The 18,942-nt window shown below is 33.0% G+C and overlaps 3 protein-coding genes across 3 annotated transcripts; all 3 read right to left on the bottom strand.

Moving 5' to 3' along the window:
- Position 1: 1 nt before the first annotated feature.
- Positions 2–2,313, bottom strand: LOC146927201 (putative FBD-associated F-box protein At5g56400; the record flags this gene model as incomplete). Its single annotated transcript, XM_085707033.1, has 3 exons — positions 1,885–2,313; positions 863–1,805; positions 2–165 (listed from the first exon to the last, which is right to left on the bottom strand). Coding segments are annotated over exons 1-3 (1,536 nt in total), but the record flags the coding sequence as incomplete, so codon positions are not given.
- Positions 2,314–4,026: 1,713 nt separating this feature from the next.
- On the bottom strand, positions 4,027–6,370 carry LOC146927200 (uncharacterized). The gene is made up of 4 exons (XM_085707032.1): positions 6,332–6,370; positions 4,959–5,221; positions 4,608–4,851; positions 4,027–4,524 (listed from the first exon to the last, which is right to left on the bottom strand). Exons 1-4 carry the CDS (start codon positions 6,368–6,370, stop codon positions 4,027–4,029), a joined length of 1,044 nt encoding a protein of 347 aa, XP_085563158.1.
- A 3,314-nt stretch (positions 6,371–9,684) lies between these two features.
- AFO (Plant-specific transcription factor YABBY family protein) lies at positions 9,685–13,337 on the bottom strand. The gene is made up of 7 exons (XM_085700546.1): positions 13,012–13,337; positions 12,749–12,901; positions 12,259–12,388; positions 11,257–11,305; positions 10,292–10,367; positions 10,036–10,110; positions 9,685–9,889 (listed from the first exon to the last, which is right to left on the bottom strand). The coding sequence occupies exons 1-7, from the start codon at positions 13,123–13,125 to the stop codon at positions 9,821–9,823; spliced, it is 666 nt and encodes a 221-aa protein (XP_085556672.1). The 5' UTR covers positions 13,126–13,337; the 3' UTR covers positions 9,685–9,820.
- Positions 13,338–18,942: the final 5,605 nt, after the last annotated feature.

Raw genomic sequence — 18,942 nt, 5'->3', positions numbered from 1 at the left:
CAACATTGGGCATTGGAGTAGTGTTTTGAAGCATGTGTTCCACTACTTTGGTTATATCGTCATCAGGTAAGCCTGAATTTAAAGACTTGTTCACTATCATTGACTCCAATCTAAAAAAGCTTGGAGGTTGAGCTTTCTTTGAAAAGGGATTTAAGCGCCAATCCTGCACAATTAGAGTGAATTTGAGACATTTTTAAATGGATTATTTAGAAAAGCATGACTGAGTAAGTACTGCAAGAAAAAGTAAATTAACTAAGTGATTGCAAAGATGTAATGACTGAGTGAAAAGTAATTTTAGTCAATGTCACACTACAGTTTATGAAAGTATCAAAACTTCAATAGCATATCTCATTGTGTCTTTTACAACAACAACAACCACCAAGTCTTATCCCACTAAGTGGGGTCGGTTGCATGGATTAAATTATGTCATACTGTTCTATCATAAACCATATTTGGATCCAAATTTTTCATTGCATCCGGACAACGATGCAGCGGCCCTTGCTAATTTGACATTGTACTCGAGCTATACAATGCATTGCTTCCGGGCAACGACCTAGCATTCACACTCTTTCGTATTTGGTCCATGTCATAGAGATTCAATAAAGTTTTACGTTGGTTGTCGAGGTCAAACACAACCTTCTCATTTTACCTGGGCTTGGAACCGGCCTTGGCAAGATTTCTCGATGTGTCGTTTGTTAGTAATTAATCAAACTAACAAATGAAAACACATTTAAAGACTGAGTTGAGTATCAAAAGACACATTTGGAGATGTTTTTGTATTGCATTTAAAGCTTAAAGTGATATTGTCTGACATATTCAAATGATTGTTCACTTAAATAAAGTATGCTGAAATAACTTAGAATTAGTATTGTTTCAATGATACAAATATCAAGTTTCAAAATCTTTACGTTGGCAAGCACTTGCAACCATTGTAAGAAGATTGATGTTTTGCCATGATATAGCGCGCCGTCCATATTTACTTCCTGAAGAAAAGAAAAATTGCATGTGGAGGATAGGTGTTTAAGAAAAATACCCATATCTATGTCGAAAAAACTAAGATTTGGAGTAAAAAGCGAAAACTGGTGAGTTGATACGGAAGATATGGTCAGATTGGACAGTGTTTGATTAGATATGCAGAGGACTTTTGCATCCTCGACCAAAAAACAACGATCGAGCACCAAAGTATTCAACACATGACAGTTTGAAAAGGGGTCAGCACAGTTGTTGTGAGTTGCAACAAAGTAGACGTATTCAAGATGCAATGTTCTTAATGCAGGCATGTGAAAAGATTTTGGAAGTATAGGAGATTTTGGATCCCAGTATTTCCTATCCCTAGCATAAGAAAGCTTAAGGAATGTCAAAGACTGAGAGGCTAAGATTAAAGGGAGTAACTCAGGTTTGGGTCCAGAGTTTGGATTTATCTTGATTTTCAAGTGATGAAGATTGTTTGAAAGAGTATATTGTATGAGTGTATATAGGTCTTCTTCATCTTGCTCAATATGAGTATAAACCGTAAGACTAACTAGGGAACAAGATTGATCTCTAATAGACATAACCCAAGACTTAAAGCCTTTGAAAGTTTTAGCGTATTTAAAGCTCTTCAAAGTTTGAGCGGGAGACCGAAAATATGTGAGAGTAGTGGCATGTTTGCAAAGATCCTTCCATCGTTTAGACAAGATGCAAGTCCGAACAGTGTCTTGCGCTTCAAGAAAACTCATTATGTGGAGCAATATGCAGTCAGGCAACTCATTAATCTTATTTCTTTTATTTTCCTGCCTTTGTTTCTTTAGTTCCCGACGTAGTTCCTGATTGATCAAAAAACTTAATTAAACATTTATAGCATAATCATTTATGTATAAGCTATTTTTATAACAAAAGAATTACCTTAAGATATGTGCGTGGTGGTTCTGTAATTGGAGGAACCCAATTGTTATTGATCCACTGACGATGAACCCTAACAAGATCCCTTGGGAACATCATCTCCTTCGAGTCAGTAAAACGCACACTAAATAACCTTCCATTCCCTATAACTTCCCTCACGTGGCCGTCCCACCACCGCTCGTCCCGGAAAGCCTTCACCTTGTCTCCGGTCTTCAACTCGGTCCAATCGCTTTCCATCCAGGGCACTGGTCGGAGCTGGTGAATTTGGACTACTGTTCGATCCACATCCAAGTCATCATACTCAACCAAGAATTTGTCGGACGAGATGTGTTTGACGATAGTGGCGCTGAACCATGAGCCGTATAAGCCGTCGCCACGGTCGATGCTCACTTCCACCTCGGAGCCCCGTCTGAACTTCAATTCTCGAACCATTATTTTAACCTTTTAGGGTTTCACTGTTGACATCCGACAAATATATATTATTATTTGATCATGTTTGTTTTCTTTTTTTCTTTTATAAAAACCGTTTCGAATAAATTGGAATTTTTAAGAAAAATCAGCTATACCAACCAAACTAAATTACATAATCTTTTGGCTTAGCTTATTTTTATTATTATCTTTTAATAAAAATAAAAACGGTTACATTGCATCCCTTGTGTATATCCAAAAGCAAAAAACCACCACCCAATCTTGCATAATTCTAACTGATCTGCCACACACTCAAATCTTATATTCTCTATTATCGAATTATGAAAGTTAATGATTAGAAGAAGAAAAAAAACAATTTTGTGATCTTAATCTTTTGACACTTAAGCATATATTTCCTTTTTTGTGTCTTTTGTAACAAAAAATCTTATTTAGATGAGAGAGAAACAAATTTAAAAAAATTGACGTGATTTTGTAACAAAAAATTCCTTTATATTGTACAAACTAAATTAGTTTTTTATAAAATGATTTTATTACGATAAACAAACACAAAATTGATTTTGATTTTTTTACAAAATCTCTAAAAAGGATCTTTAAATTATTGAATGTCAAAGTCTTTTTATTTTAATCCATAACAAATAGGGCCTATGTGGTTTGTTATAGTAATTTTTTAAAAATCACTTTAAAGATCATTGTATCCGTTAGTTATAGTTTTTAAAATAAAAATCAGGATCAACAAAAATCTAAAAACAACTTCAAATAAAAAGATATTAGAGTAACTTTTTGAAAAATATATTTTTTTAGAGGTGGAGAAAATAAGTATCGAAAGTTGAAGATAATTTTGTGACAAAAAATCAATTTTATATAGTTGTATCGAAACAATTATTTGTTCAAAGAAGTGATTGTTATTACGATAAACAAACACAAATTTGATTATACTTTTTCATAAAATCTCTAAAAAAAAATAACCTCAAAATTATTGAATGTCAAAATCATTTTTATATTCTATAAAAAACAAACCATATATTTAATTTGCATTTGTTAAAAATAAGTTTTCTGATGTACATGTACTTTTCTCACATTGAGTCTATTTGATGCAATAAAAGTACCTTCCTATGATTTTTAAAAAAATTTAGGATGCAATAGAACATCCTTCCAACGAGTTTTTCTTCTTTAGGTAATCCAATGAAAAAATGTCAATTGTTTAAATATTTACAATAAAAAAAATCCATACAATAAATTATAATAAGAAACATGAATAAATGCATTTCACTTATCAATAATATAAAAAAAAAATATGGATGAGCCAATTACCGCTTGAACAAAACACATGAAAATATTTTCACTAAGAAAATAAAAAAGAATCAACACATGACTATTTCTCATTGATAGATATTTGTTCATCTAAATTTATTCAATTATATCTGATTGATAATCACAAAATAAAATAACTTTGAGAAAGTTACAAAATATTTTTCACTTATAAATTATACGTGGGATTGGGATTAATATTTATTACAAGACATACAACTACTTTTCAAAAAACTACACATTTTCAACATTGCTTATTTTGTAAAAATAATTTGTCCTTGTTTTTTGTTAATCTTAATGTCATGTTATAAAATAATTTTTTGTTTTCAAGGAAATATTCTTATAGCATTCCATTAATAATAAGAGGTTCAATACAATCGGGTATATGAAAATAAACAGTGGGACTAGCTAGTAACGTGGCCTCTCGTGCAAGAACATTAACAACCCCATTTGTTTGTCGCCTAAAACAAACTCCACCCTATAGTTGGTAAAGAAAGAACTGACCAGAGACTGACATGATGAAATAATGCACTCAAATTCAGAAGTGTCATCTCGATTAGCATGGAAGGCATCACAAGTAAGCTTGGAATCCGTTTCAAAATCAACGTTGTCAAATTGCATATCACTTAGCCACTGCAATGCGAAATGAAGACCTAACGCTTCACCAACGTCAACAAAATAAAGACATGGGTAACTAACAACCTTTGCCAAGACAAATGTGCCTTCTGAATCCCGAACACAGATACCCACGCTCATACGGTTAAGATGAGAGGAAAACGCAGCATCGATATTACACTTATACCTACCCGACAAAGGGTGCTGCCAACTAGACGGTGTCACAGATGACGAGGTGCCAACTGCGGCCGAATTTCCCCTCCACCAAACGGAAGAGGTTGTTGATGGGGACTAGGATCATCTACAGTGGGAACATTAGCAAATTATCAATCAACAACCAAATGCTTAGCTCGCTCAACAATTGTGGCACTTACCTCCGTAACATCATCCCAAACTCGAAGATTTCGGTGCTTCCAAATACTCCAAAACGTTGATGCCAATCGTTGATTAAATTCAACGAACAAAGTTTCCAACAGCAGAAAAATAGTATCAACTGCCGAAGTAGTTGACGACAAGGTGTGTTGGATAGCTCCCCAAAGTCCTGTCATTTGCCAAACTTGGACAGCAAAAGGGCAATTGAAAAATACATGAGCCAGATCTTCATGATGCGATGGACAACTAACACAATTTGTAGGACATTGAACGCCTTTGTCAAGAAGATGAACACGAGTTGGAAGGCAGCCCCGACACATACGCCACACTAGATTCTTAACTTTAGGAGGAACCTTGAGCTTCCAGATGCCGGACCAATAACCGGGCGCTGGAAATGAGGGGAGTGAACGAGTTCGTCAACACATAACCTATAAGCACTACGAACAGAATATCGTCCATGTCTTTCACCTTTCCAAATGAGCCGATCATCTTGTACCTGAGCAATAAGCGGCGTGTGATCAATCTTATCAGCTATATCAACACTGAATACTTGACGAACCACCTCTTCATTCCAACTCTTATCATGAAGATTCATCAAACTGTTGACGGTAACATTCTGAACAAAGTGATCAATGAGTTGTTCAATTTATCGATAGATTTTATTCTATGGTCCTAGCATATCCAATTGTTCTTCGATGCTTTGCTATCATCAAAAAACATAGTTGTACACTTCATAATGAGATCTTTATTATTTATAATATTTTTTATATATTTTTAGTCTACCACTTTATAATACTTAGTAACAACTATTTCAAAGATTTTATCATGGGCCAATTACTCTTTTAAAAAAAAAATAATGGGCAAATTACACGAACCTCCTTATGGTTTTCTTAAATAACATAAACACCCCGTCTAGTTATTAATTAAACACTAATCTCCTTATTTTTTTTGTTATCAAATTGACAAGCACTTCTCTTATAATTTAAATAGTTTAAACTCTGTTAATTTCATTTTTGAGCAATTGACTTCTTCATACGAGTATGAACTCCTTTAATTTTCAACCATTTTTTCTTCCCAATTTTCACTTTTGTGATTTTTCCAAAATTAGAAGATCACACATTGTTACTCGGTTAAGTTGGTTTGATTTTTAAATTCTAATATAATAAAACAGGTATATCAAAGATTATTTCCTTTTCATTGGCAAACCACAATATTCATCCACCAAAATTCTTCATATTTTTATATTCTCTCTTACTTTCTTATGTAATTGTCGATGTTTAATTCTATTTGGTGGTAAAAACAATAATAATTCATGTGATGGAATGCATGCCATGTGAGTTCTATTCCATTCCATCATTTTAATGAGTCTCCAAATAATGGAACACTAATTTATTCTATTCCACCTCATTCTATCTCTTACCATCAATCCAAACATAGACCCAACTAGTCACTATAATTAATAAAAATGTTTTAGTAAATGAAACACATTTTACTATTTTAGTAACCATTTCATTAATAATTATGTAATATTCAAAAAGACACATAATTTATCCTAGTGAAAATTGCATGTTAAGAGCAATACAATCTTTTATTGTGTGAATTCTTTTTTCTTTCTTTTTACTTCTTTCATTTTTACTTCTGCTTTCTCTACAATTTTAGCAAACCCCAAGCACTTGTTCCATCAACTATATAGGTCAATATCTAACATGGATTGGAGTTTACGTACCCGAGTCTGACCTTGTAGAGCCCTTCTCAATTGTCCCATATGACCGACTTATCTTTGCCGTAAGACAATATGAACTGAAGTTGACCATGTGGAGTCCTGTGTCTGGAACGGTTGGGTCCAATCAACTTGTCCTATCCACAACATGGAGAAAATCTAATATGAATGGGAGGAGTTGACCATATTAAACACAAGAGAATTTCTTTTGCCATTTTACTCACTTATCACACGCCTTCTAAATCGATTATTTATCCCATTTGATTTTACATTCAGAAGCATATTTGATAGTTTTTGGATTATAAAATATGAACCGTGTTATCTAGTCCTTTTGTTTCTAATAAACTGGCATAAATTAAAATAGCATAAATGACAATTTAAAGAGACTATATAAATTGGTAAGAAATCAAAATATTTTATAATTTGATCAAGAATTTATAATATATTTACACTAACACAACGCTTATTGCAACAAAACACACACCTAATGCTAAATTAGTAATTCAAAAAGTTGGAGTGAGAAGGAGAAAAATGCTTGCCATCCCTCTCGCACATCCTCAAGAGGGAGAAGATGGGAATATAAGATGATGCAATGGGAGGTGACTTTGATTAGCGATCACAAAGCCTGACGGATCGGTGGTGTAAATTTGTAGAGTCGACCAACACCCATTGACCATTCATATAATCACCACAAGATGACATGAACCTTTGTATGAAAGGTCGACGGTGAAACATCTACATTATTATAAAGGACTCATAAAAAAAGCAAGAAAAACAAGGAGAGAATGTGAGTTAGAATGAGAAAGTATGAAGAATCAATGGGTATGTATAGGTAAAATATAAACATAGATTGTAACAATAGTGAAAGGAAGTCTGAAACAAGTGGTCAACATTTTTGACCAGTAAAAAACACATGGAATATGCATGGAACTAGCAGATTATTTTTTATTATATAATTTGAATCGTTACTAGACTGTGTAAAAAATTGTGCTTTGGCGGGTGTGGCACATGCATGTACAATATTTTTTTATGGTCCATATTTCACCAACAATTTATGTGGTCCGTGACACACAAAAACTTCTATAAATTTACATGATTCGTTCATTTGCAAACCACACCACATAACCATGAACACATATCCAACAGAAGTAAACACCAAGCTAGCTGAAGTGTACTACAACAGGGGGAACCCTAATTTGTTTATGATCAACCATATTAATGTCACACTGTCTGACTTGAAGGGCCAGCTGGACCAAATTAACAGTCGTCCCAACCACAGAGTACAAGAATAGTAGAGAGTATCAACGTCCACCGGTGGACTCAGCTGGGCACGTCCGGCTCACCCATATGAAGCTCCGAGACGACAACGACATGAGAACCATGTTTCTTTATATTTGGTCACCATAGTTTGAAGGGACAAATCGAGTTAGACACTTCCTTGGTGAGGATTTCTTGAGATATTCAAGGTGACTACAAAGAAATCAGGGCTTGCATTGATAGACCAGATGAAGATTTAAGTTTGGCTAATCCATGATCTTGTATGTGTTTTACATTGTTGAACTATGTTGTTGAAATTGTTATGTTTAATGTATGTTGTTGATGTAGAATGTAGCACAATCTAGGTAGGTTTTGGAATATATTACCCAAAATAATTTGGGTATATTTTTGGATTATATAATCCAAATTAGTCCAAAATGTGGATTGTGACGTTAGAAGCAATGCTTGGATGGTTTTTAACGCGTTTAATGCATTTTTTTATCATTTTAAACATTTCTTTTGACCGTAATGTTTTGTGGCTATAAATAGCTTAACATAACATTTTCATTCCTTCTTAACTTCTCATTCCTTCTTAATGACTTAAACGTCCTCAATAACAATGTAGTATATCATGATGGAAACAAATTTATTTGACGGAAAAGTGAAGATAAAATTAATCTAATAGTATATGATTTATGTTTTCTATATGAATTCACAATTAATATGAAATAGAACGACCCAATGCTAGTCCTAGCGTAAAGCTTCCAAAAATATAAAATTTTACTAAATAAAAGTCTCATTTTTAAAACTAAAATCACAACTGTTTTGACAAAATTTAAATAAATTGACTTTATTATCAATTGCAAATTGTAAATATGAACCAAAATGGATTACACAAATTTAATAATGAGTTTGTACTCTAGAATGTCTAAAAAATAAAACTTATACCGAAATTTAGCAATTCTACTAAAATATTATCATATACTTAAAAATGTGTCATTAAGAAAATTTGCTTTAGGCTTGAATCCATATATATTGTCGGCAATGGGAAGGACTACTACCCAATAATTTAAAAATATCTTCATGAGCTATAATTATAACTACAAATAATTTAAAGAGCACTCCATCGTTTGTGAAAGAGGTACAATTAATTAGAGTTGAAAATTTTAATTTCAAGAGCTTTCTACATTCCAAAGGCAATGGGATTTTGGATAAATGATACTCCAATTAAACATTGCAGAGCTGGAAGCTGAATTAGAAGTACTGTTAAATCAAGCAGCCCCAAAGGTTGATGAATTAGACCCTGAAATGGCTACATGATAGGTCAGTAAATTTACAGTTTAGTCTTGTTACAAGCTGCTGCTACACTGAGGATTTAGAGCTGTAAATGACAGCAGTTTTAGGACTGCAAGGCAGTTGCTATGGGCTTCTTCATTCCCATCAAAGCTGAATATTTTTGGGAGGGTTCCAACTTATAATCAATTGTTGCAAAGAGGTGTAATTTGAGGGCCTTCATTAAAAATGGTGTGTATTATGTTTTCATGAAGTAGAAACTATAATCAATTGTTTTTCATTTATCCGAATTCTTTAGCAATATGGCACTCCATTTTGAAGTGATTGGATTGAATAGTGTGTAGTATTTGGTTACATAAAAACGACATTTTATTTAATGGGAAGGTATCAAACTTGTTGGAGATGGTAGATAACATATAAAGGAATCTTGGACTTGGTTTATTTATAGTAAAGGTAGTAATGTAAATCTTATCTTCTTAGATTGGTCTCAAAGGTTTGAACGGTTTGTGGTGTGTTAAACGAGTTTTTAATGCTAAATATGTTTCCTTTAACCCAGTTTACGGTCTTGAAACATTTTATGCCTATAAATAGTCTTGCATCCTTTGACATATTGTTTCTCTTCAAAATGTTTAAGTACCTCTTGTACTTACTTTGATTCATCTTGCTTATATAAAAAAGAAGCAATTCATTCTTGGGACCAGTTAAATATGAAAGAAAACAAACCATCTTGATTTTCAGAAGAATTTATAATCTTAAGATTCTTCATGGTCTCTCCTCTCTCACCATTCATTATACCATAAACCAACAACTTGAAAGGATAAAAAGTACTAATACAAGTGCATAACATTAATATGCATAAGACAAAGTCTTAGTACAGTATATTACTTAATTAGAGACAATAGTATGACACATCAAAGCCCTACACAATAAAACAAACACACTTCTTTAGTAGGGAGAGACACCTACATTTGCTTGTGTGAAAAACCCATCTTTCATAAGCACGTCCTCTGAATCCTACACAATGAAAGAATTTTAGGTATTAGAAACCCTAGAAATAAGAGTTATGCTTTTTCATTTAATGTGCTGCCAAAAGAAAGAAAAAAAGAAAAAAAAAAGGTAACAATGTAAATGTAGATAGCTAGCTAGGGTTTTCAAAGTACCTGACGAACATTAGCTTTCTTCACGGGTTGATGATCAGGCATAAGTCCGAAATGAATGTGTGGAAAGTGGGCCCACTGAAAGAAAATAAATGGACCCCACAAATGAGAAAATAATACACCGATGCAATAAAAATGTGTACTACTTGATTAAAACCCAATAAAAATTAAAAATTATATAGTTAGTAAAAATTGAAAATAATCTAAAATGGGAAAATGTTCCTAAGAGAGTAAGATTCAGAATTTCATTGGATCTCACATTCTTTGCAGCTGCACTAAAAGCCTCTCTGTGGCTTATATCAGGATTCCCAGCTTTGATACGTTGGATCTCATCCCTGAAAATCAAATCATATTTTATCAAGGTCATTCTTCATATAATCATATACAACAACAAAAAATATTATGTAGCAAAAGTCACCACTAAAGTTAAATGAATTATCAACACAAATCTGAAACTAAGAAAAATAAATTCATAAGTGGTTCCGTAATATAAAAAAAAATGTTTAGTCTAATAATATGAACTTCAAAAAATGTTCAAAGGTGATCCATACCATTTTTAGTAAAAAAAAAAAATAATGACCCATACCATTTTTAGTAAAAAAATAAATAAATAAACTTTATAATAATAAAAAATAAGAACTAATATAGTATTTTATTCAAACACAATTGATATACTAAAACTTATATAACTAGATATGATTAAATGTTTATGTAAAAATATTTCACCATAAAAATAAAAAATGTTTATGTACAAATATGTTGTACTCCTTTGTCAAAAAAGAAATGTTGTACTCTTGATAAATTCCTTAAGGGAAATGCTAGCCGGTGCCCCTGGGCACTGGTTAAACATACTAAAAAGGAAATTATATACTAGTTAATGCATTGAAATTGTGTAATTAATTTATAAGAAGTCAAAAATAGTTTCCTTTTATGATAATGATTTCCTTTTTTGGTATGCTTAACCAGTGCCCGAACACCGGTTAGCATGACCCATTCTTTAAATATTAGGGTATCTAAACAAGTTATCTTAACCATCCCCGTGAGCTTAGCTCAGTTGGTAGGGATATCGCATTTTATATGCAGGGGCCGGGGTTCGAACCCCGGACACTCCACTTCTCCACAATTAAATTGTGTGAGCTCTAGCCACTAGGCTACTTGACAAAAAAAAAAGAAAATAATGAATTAATGCCATAAATAACTTAAAATGAATGTTATTAAACTTACTTGATGAAGCGGTTGTAGGCAGATGGAACTCTCTGTCTCTTCTCCGGAGCTGGACAAGCAAACACACGGACATTGCTCAGGCAAACAGACAGGAACATTAAATAAACATTGCCTAATCAGAACTCTCTTCTTTCTCTCTCTATCTCTCATTTCTCTCTCTATATTTCTATCATTACCTCATCATTATAATTTTTCTCTCTAACAATCACTCTCCAATGGATTCAGCTCTATTTTTCCGGGGGAAGAATTCTGTCTCACTCAATGTTTGCATGCAAGGAGACATGCATAGACACATAGAGTAAAAAAAAAAAAGACCTAAAAAAGTTTAAATAGATTTCATTTCTTTTTTTTTTCCTTTAGTAAATATTTTGAAGTAAAAAAAAAATATGATCTTCATTTTTCAGCCCTAGATTTGGTATACGGCTTCTCCAATTTTTTTTTGATAAAGAAAATGTTGGAAATTAGGGTTTCTCTAATTTGAAAATAATATTGGAATCTAATATTTTTTTTAATTAATTTGGAACTTTAAATAAGTACTTTACATTAATTCATGTAAGATGTAAAAAGCAATGCATGAGATAAATGTGCTAAAGATTTCTCTTTCTTTGCCACTTTGAAGTACATCAAGAAACACTGTTTCATATTTTCAAATGAGTTTTGATAGGGATGGAACCTTTTTTTCCTTCTCTTTTTTGCTTTTCTTCATTAATTGGTCGAGTAGCACAACAATGAACTCAAAAGAAGTGTAAAATGGACAGAAGGGTTTCAGGTTGTTTTCATTTGCTTTTCCTACCTTTCTCATGATGGCATCAAAAGAATCTTAAAAAAATTAAATTAAAATTAAAATTAAAAACATATAGCATAGCATACATGAGAAATGGTGAAGAAGGGTCTTTGTGTTATTGTAATTAGAAAAACTAGAATAAAATCATCATTTGAAAATCATGAGAATTTTTCAACACAAAGTGAAATGTTGAGAGAGTTAGATATATAATTTCTTACGTCTATTAGCAGGTGGAGGTTTAGGGATTTCTTCATGATGCCCTCCTCTCATTGTGTTCATCATCAAATCATTTGGATTTGGAATCTGATTCATCATCATGTTTGTTGAAGGTGCATTTCGAATCTCCTCCTGAATAATAATTAATTAAACCAAATTTCTCATAATCAGCAAACCCTTTCCAATTCCAACTCAAAAGATAGTTGTATACCTAATTTCCAGAATACAAAAATACAAAACAACCATAGGCACAACAAAAATTAACATTACTCTATGAAAAAAACCTAGATAATTTCATAAATTGATGCAAAAACTGTAAAGCCAAATAATCCATTAAATTTACAAATCTTCAAGCATAGCATCATATATATATGTAGTTTGCTTGGTGAGCTGAAACACTTTTAAGAAGAGGTCCGAGATTCAAACTCTGACAACTAAGATAAACTATTGCTTGTATAAAAATCACACGCTCGTGCGCGCGCATACACATACCATAAGAGTTTGAGGGTTGAAGTAAGTGTGTCCAAGGTGAAGTTGATTTGGAGCAGGAAGGAGCAAAGCACGCATGTTAACTGAGAGAAGGTTGGTGCAATGACCACATCTCACTGTCACAGTCTTGAACAAACTTGTGCAAGGAACACTCACCTAAGAAAAACAAAATAAAAAAAAGCTATGATTAGAATCTTAACTATTAATTAAAAGGGTCATAAAAAGACATGTTTATAAAGAGAAAGTGTGAGGAGATAAGATAATACCGCGAGAACAGTGTCACAGAAATTGCAATGGACATAACAAAGCTGGTCCGAAGGAGAGAGTTGTTGCTGTTGTTGCTGGTCCGGTGAAAAGGAAGTGGATGATGAAGAGGACATGTTTTTTCTTTCTTTCTCTTTTTGTTGATTCTTTACTTTCTCCTTTTCTGAATTCTTGATTTTTTGATTTGATTGATGGGATTGACTGATCAGTGAAGTTTCTTGGGTGTGTGATATGATAGATAGATAGATATAAACTTCCTATGGATCTGATCCTCTTGATTGCTAAGTTACTGTTTAGGAAGGGGAGATAAATATGAAAGAAAAGGAAATGAGAGACAGATCGATGCTACTTAAGTATTAAAGGATTGAATTGACCTAGAAAGTCTTTTCCTTCTTTCTCCCTTTGCTGATATTTTATTTATTATTTTGATAGACAAGAATTATTATAAGTGTTATGATGATTCTCTTTCTAACGTTGTTTCTAAGATGTGATTTTTGTATAGAGTGAATTAAAGTTTATGTAGATCATATACTTTAAAAATTGATCTCACATAAAGTGGTGAAACTCACATGATTATCGCTCAATAAAAGGATGAATGCTAGAGAAAATGTTCAACCTTACAGAGCTTTCAAACATCCTAGAGGATATGAACACTTGTCAAAATAATGATGGTCCAAATTTATACCTTCTCTACTTATAAACTAACCCTAAGAGAGCACCCTAATTTGTGCTAAAATTAAGGATTTGAACACCTATCAGAATAATGATAGTCCAAGTTTCTACAATATATTTTTTTTTTACTGGCAAAAAAAGAGAGAACACTAGAGATGGCGCAAGCCGGGAATAGAAACAATAGAATACGTAAAACTCCCCAAAACTAGAGAGATGCCACCACAAACAAAGAAACAAAATCTACACAAAGAATGGGGGAAGCAACAAAATCAACAACCAACGAATTGGCAACCCAAACGAACAACAACAAGGAGAAAAGCAGAGATTGAACTTGCACCAACAAAAAAAGGTCAGAGATTTTGGAACCACTCAAAACCCCCACACAGGTCGAATATATCTCTGACTCCCAAACACGACACTATTGGCTCCATCAAATAATTGGTTCTACTACCCACTCAAAGATGGGCCTACGATGACTAGGGTATCTATCGAAGAACCATTTCCACGAGAGGAATTGAATCCTATCCACTAGAAGCTTAATCTCAACTGACTTGCCGCAAAAATATTATTGTTACGGGCCTTCCAAAGGGTCCCCACACTCGAATGTCAGACCAATATATTGTAGTTTTTTTTGGAGGGGTTTTGGTGTGAGTAGAGGGAGATAAGAGTTTGGATCTCGTTTTGATGACCATTCTCGATGGAGTTGATGATTTGGCATAAGTTTGGTTTATGTTGTTGTGAGGAGGTTAGGTTAGTTTTTTGTATTGGTTTTTGGTGGCAGCCCTCGGTTAGGGTGGTGTCTTTATGAGTGTTTTTCTTGTTTGAGGTGCATGGGTTTTCTTTTGGGTCTTCCACCTATATATGTAACCCTTCATTTGTTATTTTTATGTCATGGCGGTCTCTGCTTATCTTGTGCAAGGACTTGGTTATTGATATCTAAAAGGTTGGGATCTGGGAGTAAAAGGTTTGTTAGTTTGGGAGAGGGTTTTGTGTTGATTAACTTAGTGATAAATTTGATTCCCGTCTTTTACCTTTTATTTCTAAAATTACCTGTTAAGTTTGGAAGAGGATTGTTGGGCTTGAGGGACATCTGTCAAGTCAATTGGCTCAATGGTTGATGGTAGATGGGTGTGGGATGTGAGGTAGAGGCAGGGGGTTTGTCCGTTTCACCTGCGTACGAGTACCATTCAGAGATTCTTTTATGGGTGTGTGGTAGAGTGGTCGTTTTGTCTAGTATCCTATCGTTAGTCGAGAAAAGTTGGGCTTCATCCAATGTTTAACTGTTTGCTTATCAACTTTTCCTCGATAGGATTCCAACTAGGGTGAACCTTCTGCGGCGTAAAGTCCTTTGAGATCGGATGGAGATTTTGTGCCCTTTGTCCGGGGGGGAGCCATAATCTGTCAGCCGCATTCGTTTTACCTGCAGGACCACGTCTAGGGTTTGGTACTTTATTTTATGATGGTTAGGTTGGGAGTTTCTTCTTCCGAGGGCGGTTGGATGTCTTTTTTAGAGTAATTTTGTGGTGGTTGGTAGAGTGAATTTTAGGAGTTGTTTTTTGTTAATCTTGCATTCGGTAGTGATGTATATATGGTCTCCTTGTAATAATGTAGTGTTTTCTGGCAAGACATTAGATATCAAGCAATTAGTTGATAAAATTCAACATATTTCTTGGTAGTTGTTTTTTGAGAGGCATCTTGGTCATCTCTATACTCACTATGAGTGGGTGGCCGAGCCAATTCTCTGTTAGTTCTGATAGTGGTTGTCTAAGGGCTTTGCTAATTGGGTGCTTTTGAGAAGGGTATGGGGTTTGTTTCCTTAATTTATGAGTCTTTTTTTCTTGTGGTAGTCGGCCTGGTTCATCTCGACTTAGGGCTAACCATCTAGTATAAAGGGGGATTTCGATTTGCTTTTCTAGATGGAGTTTGTCTCCTTTTCTTAGTTTCGGATTGTTGCTATTTTTTTTGGTGGTGTCCGGGATTCGAACCCCAGACCTTGCATATATCATGCATTGTCATTACTAACTGAGCTAAGCTCACGGGGACTGCTATTAAAAAAAGATAAATATTTACCTATAAAATAATAAAATATAATTAAGAGAGTTATAATGCTTACAAAGTAAACAAAATGTGATATTGTAGCATAATATAAAGAAATTTTGTAGATGACCTAAACCTTAATCTCATTGGTCCTCAATGAAACTGACCAATTAACATATAAGGTGTTTTAATCTATCATTATTTATGATTTCCTGATACTTATTTGTTTAATATAATCTACTTCTTTTATTAGTTCACATCTTCCAAATACTTTTACTTCTTAATGTTAATTTTTATTATAATACTTATTATATTTGTTATTGATTTTCTTTTGAAAAATTATATGGTGATGCCATTTAATCTATAAAATATTATTTGACATAACATAAATATATAATAAGTTTTATTTGTAAAAACCGAATGAATTGAATTCAATCAATACAAACAAAATTCAAAGAAAGAATTTGATGATGGAATCATTCTAACCGAATAAAATCACATTCCATTTTAATATTTAGATCAAATAACTTTTTAACTTAAAAACCAACCCAAACCAACAACACTCCCTAATTAATAGCCTATAGTACATACATCTACTTACTATAATAAGTGTATCATTAGACTTTATGAAAAAATGAAGTGTCATAATCAAGTTACATCAATCAACCGGGGTCCGAGAAAACATTTTCTTACAACATAACTAATTCTATAAATATTGATGTGATTGTTTATTTCTAACAAAGTAGTAATTGTTTTGACCTCCAAAGTTCATTTCACTTTTGTCCTCCAAATAGCAAATTATAGTTTGGACCACCAAATACATTGCTCCAACTTACACCACCTTAATATAAGTCATTGATATATTATAAATTTATTCTAACGGTCCGGATCTTACGATGAAAAAACTGTTACAAGGTGTTATTTTAGTGATGTAAGTTGGGGCATTCTATTTGGTGGTGTAAACTAAATGGCACCCCTCCAAATTAGTTCATTTCACTTGATTCATCTCAGTATATCTTGCCAAGATAGAACTACATTCATTTGAAAATTATTGCTGTGAATTTTTTAACTTTGTCAAAGATATAGGAATAAGAAAAAATACTACTAAAAAGAAAACCTATACCTAGCTAGAAATGAATGGTCGGCATTCCCAATGGATATGTTTGTGTAATAGAGAGAGAGATGGAGAGAGAGAAAGAGAGATGGAGAGAGAGAGAGCAGAGGCGGCAGAGGTGGGGGAACGTAGAGAGAAAGGGACGTGTGCATGGGAGTGATTAGCTTTGCCTCATTCACCTGTTGTTTTCAAAGTTAAGAAGGTTTACAGAGTGTCCTCGATTTTCTACAATTCCATTTCATAATAACAAATATTCATATTTACTAGTATATCTTTACAATAATATTAATGATGCATGTTGTTGAAGAATTTCACATTGAAAAAATATGATTTGAACATGTGTTTATAAAATAGGGAAATCATCGCTTCAAAAGTTGGTTTTGTGAGATTGTGTTAGGCCCTAATATCTATCAACACAGTATCAAAGTCTCGTCTAAGATCCATTGAGTCAATTGTTACCAGGTTTTCGCTAACGGAACAACTTACCATTTATGTCCGTGAACCAAAGTCAATAGTGTTGATCGTAAGGGGATCGGTGTGTTAAAGAATTTAACATCAGACAAAAGATGATATGAATATGTGTCTATAAATAAGGTCAATTTTCACAATAACAAATATTCATATTTACTATTATATCTTTATAATAATATTAATGATGCATGTTGTTGAAGAATTTCACATTGAAAAATATGATCCGAACATGTGTTTATAAAATGGGGAAATCATCACTTCAAAAGTTGGTTTTGTGAGATTGTGTTAGACCCTAATATCTATCAACACGGTATCAAAGTCTCGTCTAATATCCATTGAGTCAATTGTTACCAGATTTTCGCTAACGGAACAACTCACCATTTATGTCCATAAACCAAAGTCAATAGTGCTAGTCGTGAAGGGATCGGTGTGTTGAAGAATTTAACATCGAACAAATGATGACCTGAATATGTGTCTATAAGTAAGGCCAATTCTCATATAAACAGTTGGTTTTGTAGGGTTGTATGTGTTAGGCCTCAATATCTATCAACACATGTGTCTACCAAATCAAATCTTTGTTCTTTATAAAGAAAAAAAAAAAAAAAAAAAAAAAAAAAAAAAAAAACTCTTTTCTCATCTTGTGTTTAAAATGAAACTAGGCGGGCCAGTACTACAATCAAGATGTTATGTTTAGAGCCATCTTGTTTTCTAACCCTTTCTGAGTTCAATACCACTGACCCACCATACTTCTGTCATAAATTTTTTCTCTTTTCCTTTTCCTTTTTTTTAATATTTTTTTATTACAGTAATCAATTGAATCATGCATACAGTAACAGTACTACCTGATCATCTTTATTTTGAATTATTACTGTTCATTTTGATTCTTTTATTTGTATTTTTCTATGGATCCAATCCTAGCATTTTCTTATCTTTGTCTATGAACTAGCTAACATATAACTTGTTAGCATTTGAGGGGTATCAAATGGGAATCTAGTGGAAGAGAGGAGAAAAATCCGGTAGACAATGATTGAGAAATGATTTTTTTTTCCTTTCATTTCTTATTTCTATCAAGTTAAATTCTGTAAATGTAGCATTGATCCTTTAAAAAAAAAAATGTAGCATTGAGTTTAGCATGTAGGTAGATGCTTTAGTAAAATTGATTAGCCTCAAGAATTTAACTTAATAATAGGATTTTGTTGCTTTGGATTTAACCGTATTTTTTATTCTTAAATTTATTGTTCAAATCACATTTATAGATGAATGAGTCCACTCTACATTCATTTTTACACAAAAGTTTTGACATCACTCAAAATAAACTGTGTTATATTTTAGAAGAGGCATACACTTGCATATTCTTCATTTTTTATAAACTGTTGGAACAAGTGTGGAACTTGAAAGATTAAACATTAAGTCTCACATCAGATAAGTACTCTTTTTTTTATGTGAATTACCAATAAAAGGTATAGAGTCGGATAGGAAGACTCTAAATATTCAATCAATGTTGAAAAACTTGAACGTCTAATATAATATGGTTTAGAGTTGGCTAGTCCGACTCTAAAATTATTTAAAAGAAAAGAAAAATAAAATTGTCATATAGCGTGAGTCAAACCGACTCTAAGCAGACGCTATTAGCGTCGGT

The sequence above is a fragment of the Medicago sativa genome, chromosome 4 (assembly GCF_051527215.1).
Source record: "Medicago sativa cultivar Bolivia chromosome 4, Bolivia_mono, whole genome shotgun sequence".
NCBI lineage: Eukaryota > Viridiplantae > Streptophyta > Magnoliopsida > Fabales > Fabaceae > Medicago > Medicago sativa.
This window is presented reverse-complemented; position numbering and strand designations above follow the sequence as displayed.

Bases quoted from the DNA above. Each gene is read 5' to 3' on its own strand.
- LOC146927200 (XM_085707032.1), bottom strand. From the start codon at position 6,370: ATGGGACAATTGAGAAGGGCTCTACAAGGTCAGACTCGG. The intron at 5,222-6,331 runs GTACGTAAACTC...CACTTTGTTCAG, and splicing joins CTCTACAAGGTCAGACTCGG to AATGTTACCGTCAACAGTTT. The intron at 4,852-4,958 runs GTTCCTCCTAAA...AAATTGTGTTAG, and splicing joins CCGGCATCTGGAAGCTCAAG to TTGTCCATCGCATCATGAAG.
- AFO (XM_085700546.1), bottom strand. From the start codon at position 13,125: ATGTCCTCTTCATCATCCACTTCCTTTTCACCGGACCAGCAACAACAG. The intron at 12,902-13,011 runs GTATTATCTTAT...TGTTTTTCTTAG, and splicing joins TCTGTGACACTGTTCTCGCG to GTGAGTGTTCCTTGCACAAG. The intron at 11,306-12,258 runs GTAAGAAATTAT...TTGCTTGTCCAG, and splicing joins ACCTCCACCTGCTAATAGAC to CTCCGGAGAAGAGACAGAGA.